General features: G+C 36.6%; 3 protein-coding genes across 9 annotated transcripts; 1 reads left to right on the forward strand and 2 right to left on the reverse strand.

The window, feature by feature from the left end:
* Positions 1–792: 792 nt before the first annotated feature.
* Dsh (Segment polarity protein dishevelled) lies at positions 793–10,188 on the reverse strand. Of its 2 annotated transcripts, none has more exons than XR_013258400.1 (11): positions 9,695–10,188; positions 8,578–8,647; positions 8,078–8,330; positions 7,700–7,882; positions 7,343–7,553; positions 6,801–6,929; positions 6,461–6,675; positions 5,590–6,081; positions 5,234–5,482; positions 1,898–3,828; positions 793–1,549 (listed from the first exon to the last, which is right to left on the reverse strand). XR_013258400.1 is itself a non-coding variant. In XM_077415533.1 (11 exons), exons 1-11 carry the CDS (start codon positions 9,853–9,855, stop codon positions 1,509–1,511), a joined length of 2,073 nt encoding a protein of 690 aa, XP_077271659.1. In that variant the 5' UTR covers positions 9,856–10,188; the 3' UTR covers positions 793–1,508. The 2 variants fall into 2 exon arrangements, 1 of the variants encoding a protein (XP_077271659.1); XM_077415533.1 differs by having other exon boundaries at positions 1,898–1,966.
* A 1,146-nt stretch (positions 10,189–11,334) lies between these two features.
* LOC143902709 (protein lin-54 homolog) lies at positions 11,335–19,007 on the forward strand. Of its 6 annotated transcripts, none has more exons than XM_077415844.1 (12): positions 11,335–11,642; positions 12,316–12,444; positions 13,023–13,807; positions 14,090–14,311; positions 14,402–14,617; positions 14,727–14,843; positions 14,929–15,066; positions 15,262–15,513; positions 15,977–16,167; positions 16,701–16,944; positions 17,223–17,419; positions 17,597–19,007. In XM_077415844.1, the coding sequence occupies exons 3-12, from the start codon at positions 13,034–13,036 to the stop codon at positions 17,778–17,780; spliced, it is 2,535 nt and encodes an 844-aa protein (XP_077271970.1). In that variant the 5' UTR covers positions 11,335–11,642; positions 12,316–12,444; positions 13,023–13,033; the 3' UTR covers positions 17,781–19,007. The 6 variants fall into 6 exon arrangements, with proteins under 6 accessions (XP_077271970.1, XP_077271966.1, XP_077271965.1 ...); XM_077415840.1 differs by having other exon boundaries at positions 12,316–12,411; XM_077415843.1 differs by having other exon boundaries at positions 11,336–12,411; positions 13,023–13,411; positions 13,487–13,807.
* A 613-nt stretch (positions 19,008–19,620) lies between these two features.
* LOC143902718 (uncharacterized) lies at positions 19,621–21,694 on the reverse strand. The gene is made up of 3 exons (XM_077415865.1): positions 21,553–21,694; positions 20,453–21,226; positions 19,621–20,181 (listed from the first exon to the last, which is right to left on the reverse strand). Exons 2-3 carry the CDS (start codon positions 21,213–21,215, stop codon positions 19,676–19,678), a joined length of 1,269 nt encoding a protein of 422 aa, XP_077271991.1. The 5' UTR covers positions 21,216–21,226; positions 21,553–21,694; the 3' UTR covers positions 19,621–19,675.
* Between the last annotated feature and the right edge of the window lie 9 nt (positions 21,695–21,703).

The raw sequence follows: 21,703 nt of genomic DNA on the forward strand, positions 1-21,703 counted from the left end.
CGCGGAATGTAACGCGGGCTTGCGTACACTTGTAAAACTGGACCTAAGGGTCACCTTTAAGCTGATTTGGCAAATTTATCGAAATTTGAAATTGTACTTTGTTTAAAGTTAATAAATGAAAGCTATACTCGCTATACCTGTAGCACAATTATACGCATAGATATATAATAAAATCGCGATTAGAGGACGACAATAATCGATTAACATATGCGATGAACGTTTGAAAAAAATTTTTGAAATTTTTGATTCGAATTAGGATATAAATTGATATATACATCGATTGATTTCTTATGCAACTTGCATACATAAATATATCATGTTAAATATAAATAGGAAATGTTTTCATCAATCACAAAAATAATTCTATTTGTGCGATTTATTTACACATCGTTATCGATAATATATTGATATTGATCTGTACGACTTAAAATTTAAGGGGATAGGACAAGGCACATCAACTCTCGGAAACCGATCTCGGTTATAATATGATGAGATGATGCGATGAAATAATTGTACTTTTTCTCTTATACATTACCGCTCAAAAGTATTTGCCACCCCAGAAAATAATAGAAAAAATTCTAGTTTTTTTGCAGTAAATTTAACGTGTACTTGGCGCGAGACACTATACCGTGTCTCTTGATTTAAAGTAAAGATTATTAATACATGTACTCATTTTATTACCTTACACAAAATTAATGTTATGTTGTCCGATACATCTCTTACTTCCTAATTTTATGTATAAATTATTTTGCGTACGGAAAATCTTAAATAATAAGTACATTTTCCGAGATCATCACGTTGATGTATTTTGAAGCCAAAAATTAATTACAAAATTAATCAACAGGATGCGTAAACTGTGTTAAGGTTGTAATAAAAAACATTGATGAGGCGAAAATTCAAAACAATATTACTTTCTTGTCAAATCATTGTTTGACGTTGCTTGAATAACATGCAACTACCTATGCAATAAAGATATATGTAGCAAATTATTGACCTTTTCATTAAAATTTCATTAATAAACTCATCTCTAATCAAATTTATTTAAGGTGGTAAATACTTTTGAGCGGTATCGTATATATATAGTTCACATTGTTTGCTTATCCCTGTTTGTAATATCGTATCGCTCTTTCTTCAATTTATATATGCGGCTGGCGGCTGTCTTTTGTTTTATCTTCTTCTTCGTCCCTCGCTTTTCTCAAGGAGAAACTTGTAAACGTCAAGTGACGGAGAATTATATGGGTGTAGCAACATTGTCAGACAAACTTTAATTATCATGATGACCTTTATGGCCATAATTTATTATGTATAGTCGTTATATCATAATTATGAGTTTTAATATTTTTTACTTTCTATGATATTTTATCAAAATTGGCCTATTAAATATATAAATATACGTTTCGCGTGTGCTACTTCCATTCAACCAACGTTGAACAGTCAATGGAAATATACCTTGATCAATCGTTCGATTGGTCGCGTTATCATCAGTATGTATATTTTAACGAAGGGCTTTACTTGTGTAAAAACTGGTATTCCAAAATGTCTTCCTCATCTGGAATGAAAAAAGCATACATTAAATCGCTAGACAAAATCAATGAAACCTAACACACGATTTTTTTTACTATAAAATTTGCGAAAGGCATTCCAAATTGACATATGTTTAATCACATATACTGATATAATTATTTGCTATTTGTGTAACCAGCTTATCAAAATAATATTTCTAATTAAATACATATGAGCTTATGGAAGATGTAAAACAGTTTCAACTATGGTATGTAGTACAATGATTAATTTCACTGCAAGCTGGGCGTAAAAAAGTATAATACCTGTTATAAGAATTTGAGAAAAGTATACTGAATATGCATTATGTGTCGTGATAAAATAAAAATACACTCACAGATATCGTCTCTGCTATTGTTGTCCAAATCACTAGTTTGTGTATGACTCTCCTCGTGCATACGCCGCCCTGCGTCATTCGTCGGAGCAGCACAAGGCACAAAAATGACTCGGTTATGTATCTGACAATGAGGTGTGGTGCAATGTATGTACAATACTAGCGATATAATATTTGAAAACCCAAGTTTCCTACTCTTTGAGACAGGAAGGCGATACAAACAGAAAAAGTGAGAAACTTTTCATAAAATTTTAGAAATCTATACACGGAACTCTCCTCCGTCTATGCGATTATGTTGCAATTAGTGCGTTGCGATAATTGGCATATGTCTTTAAAAAACACGATTATAATATAAGATGTAATTGTAAAAAGACAATTTATTAAGTGTATTGCATTACTACTTGTCTGCAACATAAGTTAGACGTGGGATTTTTATTACATAATATATAACACACACATGTATGCTGTGTGTGTGTACATATAATGCGAAATATATATATTTCAACTCATCTGTACTTGTTTATGTGAATATTTACGTACATTACAACTCACAATCAGTGTAATTCAATTAAAGTCGAATGCAACCGACTCGTATGCAATCTTTCGCATGTTTATGACAAAAAAATAAAAATGCATTCGTTTATTAAAAAATAAGAGATTTAGCAATCAATTTTCGAATTAAATTGTATTATACACTCTTTGCTTATATAAAATTACTTTTAGTCGATACAATTGTTCACGTAAATAAAATTGTTAAAAATATGCGACATTTTGTATATTACAGTTAGAAAAATTGCATGACGTTTACATTGCAAATAGAGCTTCACGACGAGTAACAAAATGATAAAATAAAAAAGACTTGATGTAACAAAGGATAAAAAACAATCTATCCGTTCAAATAATAATTTATTTCTACATCGTAACAAATATTTTATAAATAGACTTTGAATATATACTTGAATATATGCGAATTATTAATAAATATACGTGAAGCTATATTTGGTTGTTACTGTCCCGTCGTACAGTGAAACGTTGAACGCACGGCAACTATCGTCTGTTCCTTTGCTCTATACGAGTGATCGTAGTATACATGCAGATAAAATTAAAGACACATCTTGCTATATTTATAGTGCCGTGAATACATTAAAAAGGAAAGAAAAAAGAGAAACAGTTTTAACGTTTAGTTATTCCATGGGTTCAAAGTTCATATTTGTGCTTACGACGGTAGTAATGTAAACTCAGAACAAACTAAGAGTAAACTCTTCTTATCATAGGAGCATAGCTCGAGTCGAGTATAGAAAGAGGCTTTCCTTTCGTAATAAAAATGCGGTAAATAAAGTTGACGGTATATAAAGTTAATGTAATGGCAAGGCATAAATAGAAAGAACGCACCTCGACGATGTGATACGTAAAATACACATAAAAACTTAAATGAAACATATATGAAATCTGTGTATATCACTAATTATAGTAATTATAAAATATATGTGTGTGAGACAATGACGATAAACATAATCTAATAAAGAACGTAAACCTGCACAAGCATCTACATAAATTATAAATCTCGCAGCTTTCTATACTTGTAACACTGATAAGATGGCACATTTAGTATGAGCGTAATTTGAATTTGTATATGTACATTGAATTCCAATATAATGTCGCATAACGTAATTGCAAATGCTATTTTTCGATATAGGTAATAGCTTTACATAATATAAGAGTTTGTCACACGTGTAAAGTTTCTAAAGAGTCGACAATTACGAACGAAGGTGAAACAATTTCCGCACGCAAACATTTCTTTTCTTTTCGAACGAACATTTCGACAGAACTACCAAGATGCTTTCAAAATAATAGGGATGACTGAATTACTAGATATTTAGAAACAATATCCTCTCGATTTTAAAGAAATAGTTGTCCCATTGTCGTAGACAATCCTAAAACGTAATCAATTAAATAACATTAATAGATATACATATCTTTCCGTTATACAAGTATAAATTACATGCATGTGCAAAGAAGGATTATTACAAAATCCTAACAGTTTATTTTCAGCTGAGGTAAACTGTGTTATTTACATGTGTTGATTTTTGTGCTTTATGCCTTGTGCGATCGTGCTGCCATAAAGTAACGATTACCATATAGTTACACTTGCAACGAAGCGTGCGTAATAGTGTGTAAGTATACGATAACAAAACATTATAGTAGAAAAGACATTAATTACGTCTCTGCAATATTAGAGAGTACAATGGAAATAGATTACCGAAAACGTTTTCAAGACATACATCATGCAGAAAGACAACGGTAAAAATTTTGCCATTATTTGGAACGATTTATTTTGACTTGGATACGTTCATTTAGGCCATTCTCTCGAGTACAAGTTTAATCTTATTAATATGTAACCAACATTACATAATATTATATGCCAAAGATTTTAAACGTATATCTTTCTTATATATATACGTATACTTAATACTTTATACGAATAACGTATAAAACTGCTTGTTTTATAAAATTATACGTATTGTTAATTATTCATTTACTATTAACGCCGGGGGGGAGAGGGAGGTGGAAATGGGGAAGAGAAAGTGAGAGAAAAGAAAAACGAAAAATGTCAATTTTGCATGTGAAATAAGGAAGAACGAACAAAGGAGAAACATTCGTAAAGTTTGTTATAAATAGACTAAAGAATAAAAAGCTGTCGTATTCGTTCTTTACTCGAGTAAAATTCCACGACTTTTAACGTAACTCTTCCAAATCGTATTAGTGCGTATACATCGTTCTGTTACAAAACACGCAAGATAACTTTATAAAACAGATTTGTGTGAAATACTGTGCAAGATGCAAATATATAAACGCTAATATATAAAGATCTGTACACACAAGTGAATGAATAAAAAAAATGTCAGACCCTATTTAAATTTGTATACGCTAAACGAAATTAATGAATAAATACTTTGAACAGTAAAAAAGCGATAGCATCCATGCATGAATATCGGAATGCATGACAGATTCATAATAATTACTAGGTTTATCTCAGAATACGAAAATAGAAACGGAAATATTGAAAAATCCGAGATGGAAAATCTAAAAAGGAAAAGGGGAAAGATCTCTCAGTACGGACATTTATCAGCGTTAATCTTTACCTTGCAAGCATAGAATGACAGTTTAACGTGCTTGAGTATAAAACTATTTATCAAAGTATTCATCCACAACGCGTTCAGCTTTATATTCTGCACTATATGTATATCTAGCTCTCTTTCTCTATTTACAACAGCTACATAACATCGACAAAGAATTCACAAGGATTTCCCATCGCAATGCGAAATGACTGTCTACTACCAGATAAGTCTTGCTGGTTCTGCTGATTCGCCGATCCTGTTCCCGTTTGAACAGATTGTTCGGAACCACTGGAACGACTGCGGCTCCCGTTGGATCTCTTTCCGTTCGATCCATTACCGTTGCCGGAATTTTTACTTGGCATTGACGGCACCGACGGATTATGCAGCTCCGGTTCTGATGCCGAAGAACATGATTTTAGATCGTGAATAGGTTCCTTGCAAATGCGTTCGCTACCCGCACTGCTACCACCTGTCAATATCAATATACACCTAACATGAAATATATGTTTCATATATACATATACTGCGCACGCGAAACAAAGAATCGCTCCATTTATAAGGAATAATGAACTTTACCTGAACCACTGTGCACACTTTCTTCTCGATGGTAACCGTATACCGTGGGCTCATTTGTAAAATTAAATGGCATGGGACTGTAACCTGTCGCCGAATGAGGGGCATACGTCCCCGAATAAGGCATATCCCAAGCGTTTGGCGGAGGCAAGGGGCTAACCGTATCATTATCTAGCTTCATGTTACTCATGGTTGAACACAAATCACCAAATATGTAATAACATTGTTCGGAAAATGTTATCTTGTTCACTGTATGTCGAATGTAGCCAGCTTTTAGCATATGCGACGCATATTTCCTGGCATCGCGTCGATCAAGAAATCCTTCCACGTGCGTGTTTAACCAGTCCACGACATCCGCGCCAATAAACGCATTTGGAATAGTGATTTTCAACCACATTCGATCGCGTATCTCTAAGCCAGAGTCAGATCGAGCCATCGCTCGTACTATTGTCGGCATGTCGGTATGAATTGTCAAGTGGAGCTCTTCCAAGGGTCCTGGAGCAAAATATTTCAAACTATTACTACAATACGCAAGATGTCTAATATCATAATAATTTATTCAGCCTATTTATATAGGCCTTGTTTATTAGACTTCTGGAGTGGGACTTTTGGATTCATATTTTTAGAGTTTCAAGTGCTCGAAGATGAAGGTATTTTTGGGAATCAAATTCTTACAGATACAGTACATAAATAGTAAAACATTATCTCATTTAATTCAAAGTGAATTTTACTCGATATTCTCGACAATTTGTTGAAGATTTTTACTTTATTCAAGGATTAAAAACGACTTTCAATGTTAAAAATTTATTTTTAATTAATTTGACACATTTAGTTTATATACCTGTAAAATTTCTCGCATTGCAATGTAACTTACGTTCAGTATCTGGCAGCGTGCTCGCGAGACTACTCGAAGTTGAAGTTAACGTTGTGGCACTTGGTGGACGAGGCGGAAAACCTTCGCCTCGTATAGCGGCCGTGTGCGCTACCCATGCACCAGGATCTATGGGGCGTACCGGTTCTGTGCGAGGTATCGTGAAGTAACCTTTTGGATTTGGGTCCCAACATTTCGCAACGACAAGTTTTATTGGTCTAAAAAGGGAAGCGAGAAATAACAGTCTAAGTTTACCTTAATAAAAATGTCATATGTCTTGTAAAGACATAAGCCTTATATAGGCTCATCAAAGGGTAGAGACGACTATAGTGTACAGTCTTACCCTGGCTTTTGCACTACTTCGCGTAACACTCTCACCGCTTCGTCGTTGGACATATTTTCAAAATTAATGTCATTGACTTGAAGAATCATGTCACCAGGTTCTATTCGACCATCCAAAGCAACCGCTCCCCTATTTCAGGTAAGTTGTAGTATAGTAAATTATAGTATAGTATAGTAATTTATGGTATAGTAGAACACCATTATAACACATGGTTATATAAGATACCTTGCGTTTATAACGATACGATTTAATGGAAAAAAAGAAAAAAAAACCACTTTGGCACATTCATACAAGTTGTAACATAACTAGAAAAAACTACAGAATTCGCTCTGTTCTCACGTAATTTAGTACAGAGATTGTTGATATATCTCTAATTACTATCGCAAAAACTCGTTTACATTTCACGTTCAAATTTGTGCAATAATTTAGACATAGTCTATCGAAACTGTCAATAGGACGAAACACCAAGAATCCCAGTGCAAAAACTGATAAAGTTACAGCTGCTTGCTAATACGATTAATTAAAAGAGACTGTTTACTAACCCTTTCATTATTGAACCGACATATATTCCACCGTCTCCACCTTTGTTGCTTTGACCGACAATACTAATACCGAGAAAATTAACAGTGTCCATATTTAATGAAACAGTTATAATATTTAAAGACATTGTACTGTCGGTAATACTACTGAATGACGATGTTCGAGACATAGGTGGTAATCTGTGTCGACGTCTTCTTTGCGGTCGACGTCGATCTGTAACAAAAGAATTTGCAAATTTGATACAAGCCTAAATAAAGCAAAAGATTCGTGCGTGATATCGTTCTTCCATAAGATTTCATTTTTTTTTTTAAAGAATTTTCGTTTCGAAAGAATATCCTATTGTATAATTTTTCTCTTACCAAGAGTGCCCCTGTCGATCGTGCTACTCATATTGGTGTGCCGACCCGTTGTCGACGTGATACGACTGCTCGCATCATCATCAGATTCTAAAAATGTTGTCGTTTCCAAGTCTGAACTCAAGATAGAAGCAGTTTCATATCCATGACCAGAGCGATGTTTCGAATGACCATTTATCCGGAGTCCTGTAAAATAAATTGCAAAAGAGTAAAGTAAAAGAGATTAGTGTTTCTTGATATGACATCTTTTTATATTTTAATTCCTTTAAAAATGTTTTACATACAAATCTTACAAGTGTAAAATAATTCAATCAATTGTTCAGTCAATTGTAACAAATTAACGTTCAATAAAGAGGTTACGCATACACATACACAACTTACCATTATATTTATTGTATTTCTCATACTTTTCCGAATGATGTCTCGAACTTTTATGTAAGTGATGCCCTTGTCGACTACTTATAATACTTTCCGTTTCCGTCAACGTGTCGTCGTGTGAAAGCGGAGCGTTTCCTCTATTACCATGCCCAGGAGTCGCATGATCTACACGGTCGTGTTTAGCTTCACTATGTGCCATAGAGTCTGTACATTGAGACGCACCATCGGAGACATTGCTACCTTCAGCGGATACCAACTGTAAAACCAAAGTATCGTTTCATTAAATATTATACCTACGAAGTCTTCCTCTGGGAAGATACAGAGATTACTCTGTTCTAATACACATTCCAATACATATACATTTATTATATTTTACAACCACATATTTGGCTTGTAAAGCAAGAGGAAACATTGACATAATACGACATAATATTTCCATTTTGTCATAACAAGCTATAGGAATTTAAATAGTATTTATTAAAGAAAATATTTTTAAATCTTACCCAAGAGACAACTCGACCGTTGAAGCATGGCAAATGAGCGTCGTCATCTACTATCTCTTCTTTTACCACTCTAGTAGAATAGAAAAAGTGATTGTGTATAAGTATAAATGTTGAAACTAATGACTTTCTCAATCGCAATTAAAGACTAACAAATATATCACATACAGATTTTAATTATTTTTTTTTTCATGTATCCCAATTTACCTTTGGCATTAGTTACAAATATATATTACAATTTCAATATTTTATTATCGCAAAGATCTATCACACATATGGAATCCTCAATATGGAACAAAATGCACCCATTAAATTGTTTATTCGAAAACTATTGCACGTGAATTTCACAAAATAATAAGAACGTAATAATAACATGCTTTCGATAAAACAGAGCTTGTTCGATTTGCCTACAGACACGAGTCAACAAATTTTTTGCTGTACTGCCAAATCGATAGATGCCTGTATTTAAAAAAACGTAGAAAAACAATTAAACATATACAGTGTGTGTTTGTTTTTCTACGTTTTTTTAAATACATGCATCTATCGATTCGGCAGTACAGCAAAAAATTGGTTGACTCGTGTCTGTAGGCAAACCGAACAATCTCTGTTTTATCGAAAGCATGTTATTATTACGTTCTTATTATTTTGTGAAATTCACGTGCAATAGTTTTCGAATAAACAATTTAAAATGGGTGCATTTTGTTCCATATTGAGGATTCCATATGTGTGATAGATCTTTGCGATAATAAAATATTGAAATTGTGATATATATTTGTAGCTAATGCCAAAAGTAGACTTGTAAATTAGGATACGTGAAAAGAATTATTAAAATCTGTATGTAATATATTTGTTTTAATTGCGATTAAGAAAGTCATTAGTTTCAACATTTATAGTTATACAAAGCAGTGTGCGTGTACAGATAAATTGTCACAAATTAAAAAGAAGTAAATTTTGTGAGATCAACAACAATTTGTAGAGGCAGAGCCGTATTCACATTATGTCTAGCAAAGTAAAATCTAATACAATGTAAATATAAATTTAATAAATTACATATGATACTAAAAAAGAATGAAAAGAATAATTCGACAGCGAAACGTCAACGCGTCGCGTTGACATTTACCCAAAGTCATCGTCCATTGACTTGAAGAAGTACTTGTAATTCGGCCGATTTAAAACATTCTTGAAATCGGCTAGAGTGACTCTCTCCGGCGATATATTAAGCTTCACCAGATACGGCGTCTCCTCGTCGTCCATGTGATAAATAATCTTCGTTTCTTCCATCGTCGGAGTACGTTCGATGAACGAAATTTATTCGCGATGCAAAAATGCGATCACGCAGGTTCCACCGACTTCGATATTTCTCCTCAAACCAATATGGCGCGTCGTGCATCGAGCCAAAGCCCCGATACGTAAAAAGATCGCATATTCACAGGCCGGTGAGATGCTCGCGGATATCGTCGATGAGGACGTAGTCACGCGGCGAAACACCGTTTACGAGAAAGACACTAGCATTATTCGCTGAACCTAAAACGTATATACGTAGCGACTAGCGACCGCCGTGATAAATTAAACGTCAACATCGCCGTCAACGTTGCGCGTTTACTTATTATAACCATAGACTATATAGACTTATAATAGATAGACTCTGCGCGTTTTCGTTGATAAGACTCCATAGACGCTGAAACGCCGTGCCCGCAAGTCGCCTGCGGCAAAATCAAAATTTGTGATTGGTCAACGCACTCTGCCGCATGGCGTTTCCGCGTGTGTGTTCCGGTATTCATAATTAGATCTTGTTTCAAGAGCATAATACGTAAGCATAAGAAAATTGCGTGGTTCATACGCATGTGCGTAAGAAAATAGACCACGCAGTTTTCTTACGCTTACGTATTATGCGTTGTGCAGAAGTGTGTGTCCGGGCCCTTAGGGTGCGGTCACACGGACTGATATTTTCGCGTAATGCGTGTCGCGTAACCAATCAGAAGCGCGAATATATGCGTAACCGAAAATGCGAAACGCTCTTCTAATTGGTTACGCGGTTACGCGTTAATGCTAGGTCTACGCGAGTGGTAAAGTCGTGTGAGTCGTAAGAATTGACCAATCACAGTCGATTATTCTCTTCAAATTTGATTGTGATTGGTCAATTCTTAGGCCCCGGACACACACTTTTTTGTAACATTAACAGTAGGATTTCGACCAATCGAGCAACGCGATTGGTCGAAATATTACCGTTACGTTCTACGGAAAGTGTGTGTGGCCAGCTTTACGACTCACGACCTTACGACTCGCATTGTAGACCTAGCGTTAAGATGAAATTTTATGGACAGTGAAAAGCAGCAGCAGATCGTACTGATTGGCTATAAAATAAAGAAGTTCTAAATAAATATAAATGATATATGATAAATTGATTTCATTTTATAAAGAAGGGAATTGCTGGAGGGTTACTTTTTATTACATCTACTATGTTTATGCGAGCGTTACTTCTGTAGTAACCTAGAATAATTTACCCGTTTACGCGGAGTAAATTATCGTAAGTTACTACAAAATACAAAATTCCGTTTACGCGAACGAATTATCGTAAGTTACTATAGAAGTAACGCTCGCGTAAACGTAGTAATCGTAAGATATCAAAAATCACGTCGACAAAAGTTTGTAAAAACCGCGCTTCGCTAGCGCGACTCCCCCGTCGCGCCAGATGGCGCCGCGGGCGCGGGGCGGCGCGGCGCGGCGGCGCGTCCAGCGACGCGCCAGGGCCAGGAGTTTCCCGTCTCGCTCTCGCAGCTCGTCATTCGTCGACTCGTTCAATCTTCGCCCGCGTAAGCGCGAGAAATGTCGCGGCGACTGGCAAAGTGCGCGAAACCGTGTCCGCGTCCCGTCCGCGTCCGCAGCGCGCGATAACATTTGTCCCACGCGTCGCACGTTCCGCCCGGCCGGCCGCGTTATCGCGCGGAACCGCTCCGCTTTTCCCCAGGCCGCAATCCGCAATTTTCACACGCAACAGCGGTGCACTGTGGGCCAGCAATGGTGGGCGCGTGATTTTGAACAATTCGAGCTATCGAAGGAACGCGCAGGTACGTGTGGTGTTGCCGGACGACGGGGTACGCGCGCGACGCCGTGCCCGTTCCCGTCGCCCCCCTGGGACTCGGTGACATCGGGCTCCGTCCGAAATCGCCGAGCGACGGGCGGAATCGCGCCGCGCTCCAGCCGCGAGCCTCAATTTCGCCGTTCGACCTCGCTCTCGGCTGGCCCCCTTTCCGTTCCCCCCGCGTCAACGGTCCCCGCCTTCCCGCCTCCTTGCCATTGCAGTTACGATCGCGGAAACTCCGTTTGAGGTTAGGTCCCGCGCCGTCTCTCGGCTTCGCGCCGTGGCGTGCGCGCGCGCGCACGCGACGTCCCGCCCGTCGTCGTGCGTCGGGGCCCCGTGCCCCGTGCCGTGTCCCCCTCGAGCTCGCACGCGCGCGATTTGCTCGTTGCTCGCGGGCGCGCTCGAAAATCTACATCACGAAAATGGCGCGTTCCGCCGACAAATGGCGCTGATGTTCCACGGCGACTTCGCACTTTCGCATTCGCGCTATCTCGCTCGGTTTATTTCCCTTTTTTCCCCTCTCTTTCTCTCTCTCTTCCCCCTTCACGGCGCGTTCGAATCCGCGTTCACGTTCGACGTGTTTCGAACGCACGCTGATCGCGTCGAACTTCGCTTGGGTTGAACGGCCGGACGCGGGCATCCCGCTACTTTTCAAAAAGGCGACCACGACGGATTTAAATCCAATTCTCTGACGATCGCTTTTCGAAATCTCGGACCACGGTGGCGACGGAGTGGCGGAATCGCGGCGACAGATCGTACGTTCGCATACTTAAGTGAACAAAATCACGGTAGAGTAAATGTTTGGATTTTTTTTTTGTGTCAGGCATGTGTACACGTGCGTTATAATTGCTGCTTGATACAACTTGATCGGCTACATTTGTCTGAGTGGTATATTCGGCATTCTTATGTTCAGCATTTAACAGGTTGTTATTTCAGAGTTGATCTTTTGTCGTAGACAGAGTTTCTAAATAATTTAAATGAGAAAAGGATTGAAGGTTGAGATGCGCGAGAAATAAGTGTTTGTTATTCTAATTGTGACAATTCTGCATTTGTGACACCTTACATTTTACATTTTAAAAACGGTTTCCTTTTACGCGATCAAGGCCACTTAATATCATTGTTAAATAGAGACGGTCTCGGTTGCTGAATATATATATATTTTATGTATACGCTGCGACTTGTGTTTACACGTTACGTACAAATATATTTAGGAATTTCCGCGATCTTATTTATAATACGAATGGAATTGGCTGCATTCAGCAGAATGTTTATTTTGCAACTCAATCAGCTAACTTGTACTATCTGTACAGTAAACTTGGACTATCGTTCGACCGATACCGATGTTTTGATATACCGATGTTTTCAGGTACTATCGTCATGTCCGCTAATAAGGGGCAAAACGCAAGGGCCCTGGTGGAGCCTCTGGGATTGGATTCGCGCACGCTAGGCGACGGCGATTTAAGCGCACTGAGCTTATCCCACGGCAGTGAGCAGTACACGTCGAACGACTTTGAGGAATTTGCGAATATTCAAGCGGAACTTGAGTGCATGAACTCGGAGGGAGTTATGACGGACGACGAACGGATAATAATCGAGCGGAACGTTGAGACTGACATGGTACCTGATGTGGAGATGACTGAAATTTCCGAGCAAGTGCGGACCGAGCACATTTACACGATGGCGAATCAAAACAGCCAGAATATTGTGTTTCAAACGAAGCCGACCTTACAGAGAGTACCGGTATCGGCGGTCCAGGTAACGTGTCCAATCGCGATTCCTGACGCGCTGTTCAAACGCAACGCTCCGTTTACGACGACTTCCTCTCTTCAGATGAAGCCAAACATCTGCCCGGCCACGCAGAGCCAGTCGATTATGATAGTGTCGCCTGCGAGCGGACAGGGTACCAGTCAAATTCTAAAGATATCGCACCCGCCGACAGCCTCGGCCGAGCAATTGCAGTCTCTAGCCCAGACCCTGATTACCGGCAAATCCATGGATGGAAGTGTTGTTCAGTTAAGGACCACTCAGCCCGCCAAGTCTATCGCGACGACTAATGCTTCTGGGAACATCACGATCAGTAACATGCAGAATGTTAAGTTTTCACAGCCATCGTTAAAACGGTCAACGCAGAACGTCTCGCAAGGACGTAACGTAAGATATTATGTGGATTTGTGATGTTTATCTTCGTCAAAAGTGATTTTCATAAAATTATATAATAAATTTGAAATTTTCAATTGAAATATGGTTTTCCGAAACGGATTACTATATATTTATTTTCTTCGTCACTCACGATCTTTAATTTTTTAATTAATCTTGTGTACAACTGAGGCATACGTGTGAAGATTTGGATGAGACTCGTCAACTGTTCTTACATAGAGCTTACTTATGTAAAATTATACATTAGATGTTTAATTCCAATGATATCTTTCACAGGTATACACGAAAATGATATTGACAGGAAGTCAGGCGCAGTCTGGTACTCAGCAAGTTCTCATCGCGAGCTCGCAAAGCGAGAATCAGCCGACTCAGGGGATCAAATTCCTCAATAGTACCTCTTCTAATTACGGCAGCCCATCGAAAAATATAACGTTGGCACAGATGGGTATACTCTCCACCAACAAGCAACATATTTTGCCGTCGTCTTCGCCAAAGCAGGTTTGTCTCAAGTTACGCGATGTGACTCGTTAAAAATTGCACGTGTCTCGCGCGAAAACAGTTACTACGCAACCTTTTATTTTTTTGTAGGGTATGATACTGAACAAGTTGCTACAATCTTCAACATCTCAATCGCCGAAAGTAACCATAGTACCAGCGAATACCGCAAAATCACCAACGAAAATCCTTCCTGCGCCAACTGTGAGTCTTCAGGCCAAGTGCTTGACGACGACGAATCAGCAGCCCACATTTGTTACGACCAAGTCATCCATGCAGCAAAATCCGCAGAAAGTGATCATTAGACAGGTAAAAGATTATGAGTTATAATCAAACAATTTTTGCATAATTTGAAGTTTTGAAGATAAAAATTATATTTATCTATCGATAAATCATACGGTAAAAATTCTTTCTTTAGGGTTCTTTAAAGCCTGGCAATGTACTTGGAGGTGGACAAGTTATTAGAATTCCTGCTAACCAGAACATTGTGACTGGGTCAAATCAACTCCATCAAATTCAGATGTCTGGACGACAAGTGTGTCATCGTATAATTTATCAATAATTGATTGATCGTAAATGTGGATATGTATATGTTTATTATATTATGCCATTTTTTTCAGGTGCAATATGTGAGATTGGTTAGTACCCCCTCAACAGGATCTACCAATGTCGTTACTGTGGGCAAATCAAAGGCCAGCACAACACTTCAGACTGTAAATATTGGTCAGAAAATAGGAAATCAACAACAGATTGTAAAGGTATACGAAATTGTAGTATTATTCGGTAACATTAATCTTTTAGCTAATTATAGAGAAAAAAATTATGTTTATTGTACATACCTATCTTTTATTATTTATTTTTAATTTCGATAGTTTGCGATATTTCAAGTGCTACATAACATTTAAAATATTGTATATTGCAAGTGACGATTCTTTTCTATGGTCTTTACCTAGGTTGTACCGCTGAATACCGGAAGTCAGTCTCTGAGAACTGTTGCGCCGAAGGCAACGCTGACAAGTAGCAGTCAAAAATTACTCATACCTGCAGCGACTGCTGCCGCAGCAGCTGTCGGCAATCAATCAAAGAATGCCGTGGCAATCCCTGCATCAGCGTTGAGCCAGTTAGCGTCAGGACAGGCGGTTCTGTCAACGAATCCGAATGTTGGGAACATCGTTGTTCTACCTGCTCAATATATTCAACAACAGGTTTAATAATATTCATTTATGTTCTTGATTATTCAGTTTGCATGAATTGCTTTCGCGCGTTAGTATTAAATAAAATTAAAAATCCAAAAGATTTCAACAATACGAGGTTCTGAGAAATGTGTAATTTTATTACAGGATACATAGGGTGATTCAACACATTTGTTCTTGAAATGTCATTATCCCTGACTTAATACTAAGACGACTTTTCCATTTCCAAAATTCTCTCGAAAGCCTAGTTCTTGAATTACAAAAAGAAATATTTCGCTTATCACGGACCAAATACCAGAGATAGGCAAGGGTGGCGTGACTCAACGTCAAACACAGGCACTTATGTGGAGCGCCTGTAACGATTAGCTAATGGCAGCACAAATGTTTGTTCTGAATCACCTTGTGTATCCCTTTAAGCTATACAATTTTGAAAAATTTATTCATGTATTAAAATATTGCTATCCCGACTGGACAGTCGACAACAGATGAGGCAAAATTGAAGTCCCAAACATCGCCGGGTCTCTTAGGAAATTCACAAAGTTCTACAGCGACTCTGTGCGTGATTGATGGAAAGAATTCCCCAAGAACTATTTACAGCAATGTGGAACCGAATGGCATCAGGCCAAGAAAACCGTGTAACTGCACTAAATCACAGTGTCTTAAGCTGTAAGCATTTTGTTAAAAAATTATTTGCTATCTAAAAATTTTATTATTGGGCTCGTTCAGCAGATCAAACCGCTGAGTAGCAGTCGAACGTGATTGGCTCTTACTTTTAGAACCAACCAATCAACGCAAGGTGTTGATAAGACGAACTCAACAGTTGTGTCTGCTGAACACGGCCATTTTTTAAGTGATTTACTTTAGTGGGGAAAAAAAACATTTTTCAATGAAAAAATTCAACTATTAATTCACAAATATCTTTCATATAGTAGGCTTTGGATTTTCACTTTCATTTGTTATTTTCATAACTGACAAACGTCTTTTTACCTAAAAGCATTCATTGATATACGTAACATTTCTTGTGAAAAGATTGTTGAATTTTAAGCGAGTTTAATCGAAGTAAACATCATCATAGAATTATAGAAAAGCTAAAATTATCTTCTCAGTTTTCAGAATTACTTACAATTTGCTTATGTCTTAATTTAAATATTATTTATATTTGAATGAAATCTAAATAGAAATCTTCATATCTTTCATAGTTATTGCGACTGCTTTGCGAACGGTGAATTCTGTCACATGTGCAATTGCAATAATTGCTCAAACAATCTTGGTAACGAGGAAGAGCGACAACGTGCGATTAAATCCTGCTTGGAACGCAATCCTAACGCCTTCCGGCCTAAAATCGGAAAAGGCCGTGAGACGGGCGAAGATATAAGGAGACATAATAAAGGCTGCAATTGCAAACGTAGTGGTTGCCTTAAAAATTATTGCGAATGTTACGAGGTATTTTGAACTATATAAATATTATTCAACAAACAATTGAGCTTGTATATATTTTTCCTGATTTGTTATTGAAAATGGGACAAAATATGTGATTAGTTTTTTATCCCTTTATCACATCTCATATATATTTCCTCCTGATAATATGTAACTACTCGGTAATTGCTTATTTAAGAAAATGTTCAAAATGCAATTTACACATGAAAATTTTAATATAAATATTTGATGGTTTTGAATATGTCTATTTTGTTGGTATGAGAAATTTAAAATGTATTTTTCAGGCAAAAATTCCATGCTCTGGAAATTGTAAGTGTATAGGCTGTCGCAATATTGTGGATCCAATTTTGCAAAAGAAATCTTTGAAAGATCTTGCAGAAGCAACCGAAGTCAAAACAACTCAGCTTAGTTTAAATAAAGCACAGTTACAATTGTCTGAAATGGCATTTAGACCTACTGCATCATCCAACACTGGTACAAGGTTTGTATGAGAGAGCGAGAGAGAGAGAAATGTATAGAGTAAGATTTCTTTATAAATGTTATAATTTTTTAAGAAATCTTGCACTGCACTGCAGTTGTAGTATAATACATTTTAATTTTACATATTTTTATTTGTTACATATGTTTTTAAATTATATTTATTTTTTATTTATTATAGACAACCATTCAATTTTCTGACGGAGAAGGTAGTAGAGATAACATGCCAATGCTTAATGGCGCAAGCCGACGAAGCGGAACGTAATATGCTTGACGATGAGGCATCCCAGCGTCTTATCATTGAGGAGTTTGGTCGATGCTTAAAAGAGATCATCGAGTCAGCGCACAAAGCTGAAGCTACTTAGCAGGTGCACTTGCGATATTCGCATTGTAATTTTCAGCTGTCATTGATTCTGAGAATGGAATATAAATAAAGATAGTATAATGTGTGTTGGTACCAAAGACGTTATATCACACGAGATGCGAAAAGGCTTCAGAGCGAGTTTGCGACGAATAACTCCGCGCGTGAATTTACTTCCGAGTAATATATGGAAATGATATAAGCTATAAAAGAACAAATTGTTTCCTTCAGTTTTTCAATTTCGAGTGAGGCAAAAAAAGTGGTGTCAATTTGCTGATGAACGAGAATTTGTTTATTTCATACGTTTTTCAAATGTGTAGCAAATCACATACTGGTAAATAAGAAGCGATAGCTCATCTTACAGTTCAATTGCGTAATCATCATTACCATTTAACAAATTTATAGTGTTCAGAGAAGATGATAAAATATTTCGTGAGTTTATCTCGTCAATTTATCGGTTGCATTTTTATATTTTTAGAAATAAGTCGTTATACTTGCGAAATATATATTAGATGCTAAAATTAGAATAATTATAGCAGAAATTTCATTAAGCACCTTTTTTTAGTTTATTTAATTGCAGAGAAGAGAAATGTCTATAGTGTGTGTGGGTGTGGGTGTGTGTGTGTGTGTATGGTCTAAGTCACAGTTGTTACATCTCTCAACTAATAATAATACAAATATATAAATTTTACTTGTACGTTTTGAAACGTATAAATGAAACATAAAATTAGTCATGTTAATACGTTAATTAACGTTATTAATATGAGATATAACAACTGCTACTTCAGCTTTTATAAGATTTTCCTTCTTCCGTAGAGTCTTTATATATAGATTTACACCGTATATATTATTTAATTGTGAATATTAGGTGTTTTAATAACATTATAGGTATCAAATAAAGCTCTACTTTCAGTAAAAGGTACTTGATAAATGAACAATTCTGTTATTCGTTAATACTCTTAAAACTTAGTACATCCTTAGTTTTTAACGGCTTGTAACTTAGGTTTATCGACGGCTCGGTGTTGATCGAAACAAACGACATCGTTTAGGCTATAAGAGAAAATATGCGATGTTTGAAACACCCTGTATTATATATAAACATACATACACACATGTGTATTTCTCAAATTAAAATTCTACGATCGAAAGTGCAGCTGCAGTTTATATAGATATTTATATGCATTCACATTATATTATATGCATTGCAATTAAAATGTACAGTACATCAAAATATCTCTCTTGTTTTGTCTGCATCCACAAAGAATATTTCTATTTAAATTCTGCTCTTAACTTGAGAAACGATTTGTTTATTATTCTCTTCAATCGTTTCCTTTTTCTTTCCCTACTTCTCTTTTGGTGTTCAATTTTTACGTAAAAATATTTTAACATATCGCGATCTGCAGTAACTTTAAGTTACTGCAATATATAATGAATCTGTTGGCGGATTACAAGGTGTTAATCCTCGAAATATCATATTAGGGAATAAGAGATATTTAATTATATGTAACATTTTTTCTATATACGCATGTGTGCGTATATAAAATAAGATGTATCGTAAAAAGAAGTCTTGTTATTAAAAATTATAGTATTAATCAATACTCTACTCGCATAATGTATATTACGTACATTTACAATCCATATTTACAACTGTTTTATAATCTTATAAATTTGTAAATAATTACAAAATAATTTTTTATGTATAGTCAATATGCTGTATTTAATTAAAAAATAATAAATTTCAGATTTCATTGCATGGAATAAAAAAAAGTTAACAAGAAAGCTTGTTTGCAAAAACAAAATTGAAAAATACATTTTTCTGACGAGCGTAATTTTTTACCAATAAGGAAAAAATAATAAGATATAATACATGAGAAGTTCATCAATATCGTAAATATATCACTAAAATTTGATGATCTTATTTTTACATGGTTTATTACTTTTGCACTTCTCTTTCGTATCTTCCTGCAGAGATTCCACAGCAGAATCATCCATTTTTTCCACTGTAACGGCGATGTCTTCTTTGGCATTCATCAAATCCGGGCAATCCTTCTTTAAGTGTGTTACAGCCCCACAAATCTTGCAGCAACCACCGTGAGGATAAACTCCTTTGGGATTGTCAGGGCATTGCATGGCAATGTGACCCTGCTCGCGGCAGATAAAGCACTTGGCATATCTGTATGTAGAATCCTTGTTGACTTTGCACTCGAAATGGGTGTGTTCCGTTGAACCACACTTGAAACAGATGCCTGTGCAGGCCTCGTTGCGATCGAGCTCAGGACAATCCGACAGATTGTGTCCAGACTTGCGACAATTGAAGCAGACGAGTTTCCTGACGCGCGCCAAAGCTTTCTCAGCCCTGCGTCTTTCCAGCTTCATCGCCATATCCACTTCAGATTTTGGAATACCTGAGATAGGATGCAATGCAGATATTGTTAATATTATTACTTTAGAATTAAAAAGGCATAATTATTTCATTATTATCAGCAAAAAGTATATTAATTAAATCTATAAATATTCTAAGATTGCATTTAGGATTATTCTCAGCTTTTATGCTTAAAAAGTTCGAGGACAAATAGATATAAAGAAATATCGAAGTAGTTCTTTTAAGTTCCATGAAAATAAAATTCTGCTGTCACATATATATATATATAAAATATTTTGAATGTATACACTTACCCTTCATTGTCATTTTCTGTTTAAGTTCTGCCAATCTCTCCGCATCTTCCTTTTTGACGGGGAATCCATCATACATAACAATTTCGATTTCCACACCGTTAATTATTACTTTTGTGACACCGGCATCTGGCTTCCTCCTTTTATATTCTCCCTTTCTCTTCATTTTCTCCTTCCTTGCGAGTTTATTGTCACTTTTGCCTGAGGCATCCTTTTTGAACCTCTTAGATCCATCGTTAGACATTTCCAACTTCCTTTTCTGATTCCGCTTCTGCCGTTTGCTCAACACACCGTGACTCGAATGCACATCTTGTGGAGTGTTCGATTCTTTTTCATTGGATATTGAATTTGGGTTATTGACAGCTTGTTTCTCTTTGTTAGAAAATTTAGTCCTCTTCTTCTTATCTGTTGTTTTTATATCTCCCGTTGCACGTGATTTCTCTACATTGTTACTACCTTCGGATGCTGCTTTATTTTCAGAATTTTTTGCGAGATCTCTGTTCGACTTCAAATTCTTATGTTCTTTTGCGTCAGTCTTGGATCTATTATCTTCAAATTCCGCCCATTCCTGAGTGTTTTCATTAGTGCTACTGTTGAAGGTACCTTCTTGATCTTTCAATAATTCCTTCGCCGATTTCTTCTTCTCCGAAGGTACCTTGCTTTTACTCTCCTCCAATTGCTGTTTCATTACATGCCATGGCGTAGCCTCGTTCGGTAATCTTTCGTTTGAAGCTTTGGATCCTCTCGCTCTTGCAAACCTAGTCATCTTTCCTCGCACTAAAAAAAACGCATATGTTTATTTCAGATTCTTTATTTGTTTTGATTTACTGAAGAATCTTCCGAGTTTTAAGATTATATATATTGACCCTCAAAATTCTTAATTTGAATTCTCTAATTTAATTAAAATATATACTTTGATACTCTCAAGTTCTTGCATTAAATTTCCAAATGTTTCAAACATGCATCAAATTAATGAAAGTATCATGCGTCTTGTAAAAGAGGATTCCTTCTTGCAATAGGTATAATTCATAAATGTTCAGCACGTTCAGTTTGCATTTAAAGAAATCCACATTTATTTCTAAAATAAACAAAGGGTTTCTTACCGATTCGTGTATCTTCACGTGGAAACTGTGGGAAGTCAAATTTTGAGGTTAGAGAACCAACTCAATTTCGGGTGTTCCGAAAATGGCCTAATATTGTCCGCGTTCGGAAAATGCAACGATCGCCGAGTCCCGGCCGCAAAGGATCGAGTTT

This window comes from Temnothorax americanus, unplaced genomic scaffold, assembly GCF_048541705.1.
Source record: "Temnothorax americanus isolate GAGA-0224 unplaced genomic scaffold, ASM4854170v1 Scaffold4, whole genome shotgun sequence".
Taxonomy (NCBI): domain Eukaryota; kingdom Metazoa; phylum Arthropoda; class Insecta; order Hymenoptera; family Formicidae; genus Temnothorax; species Temnothorax americanus.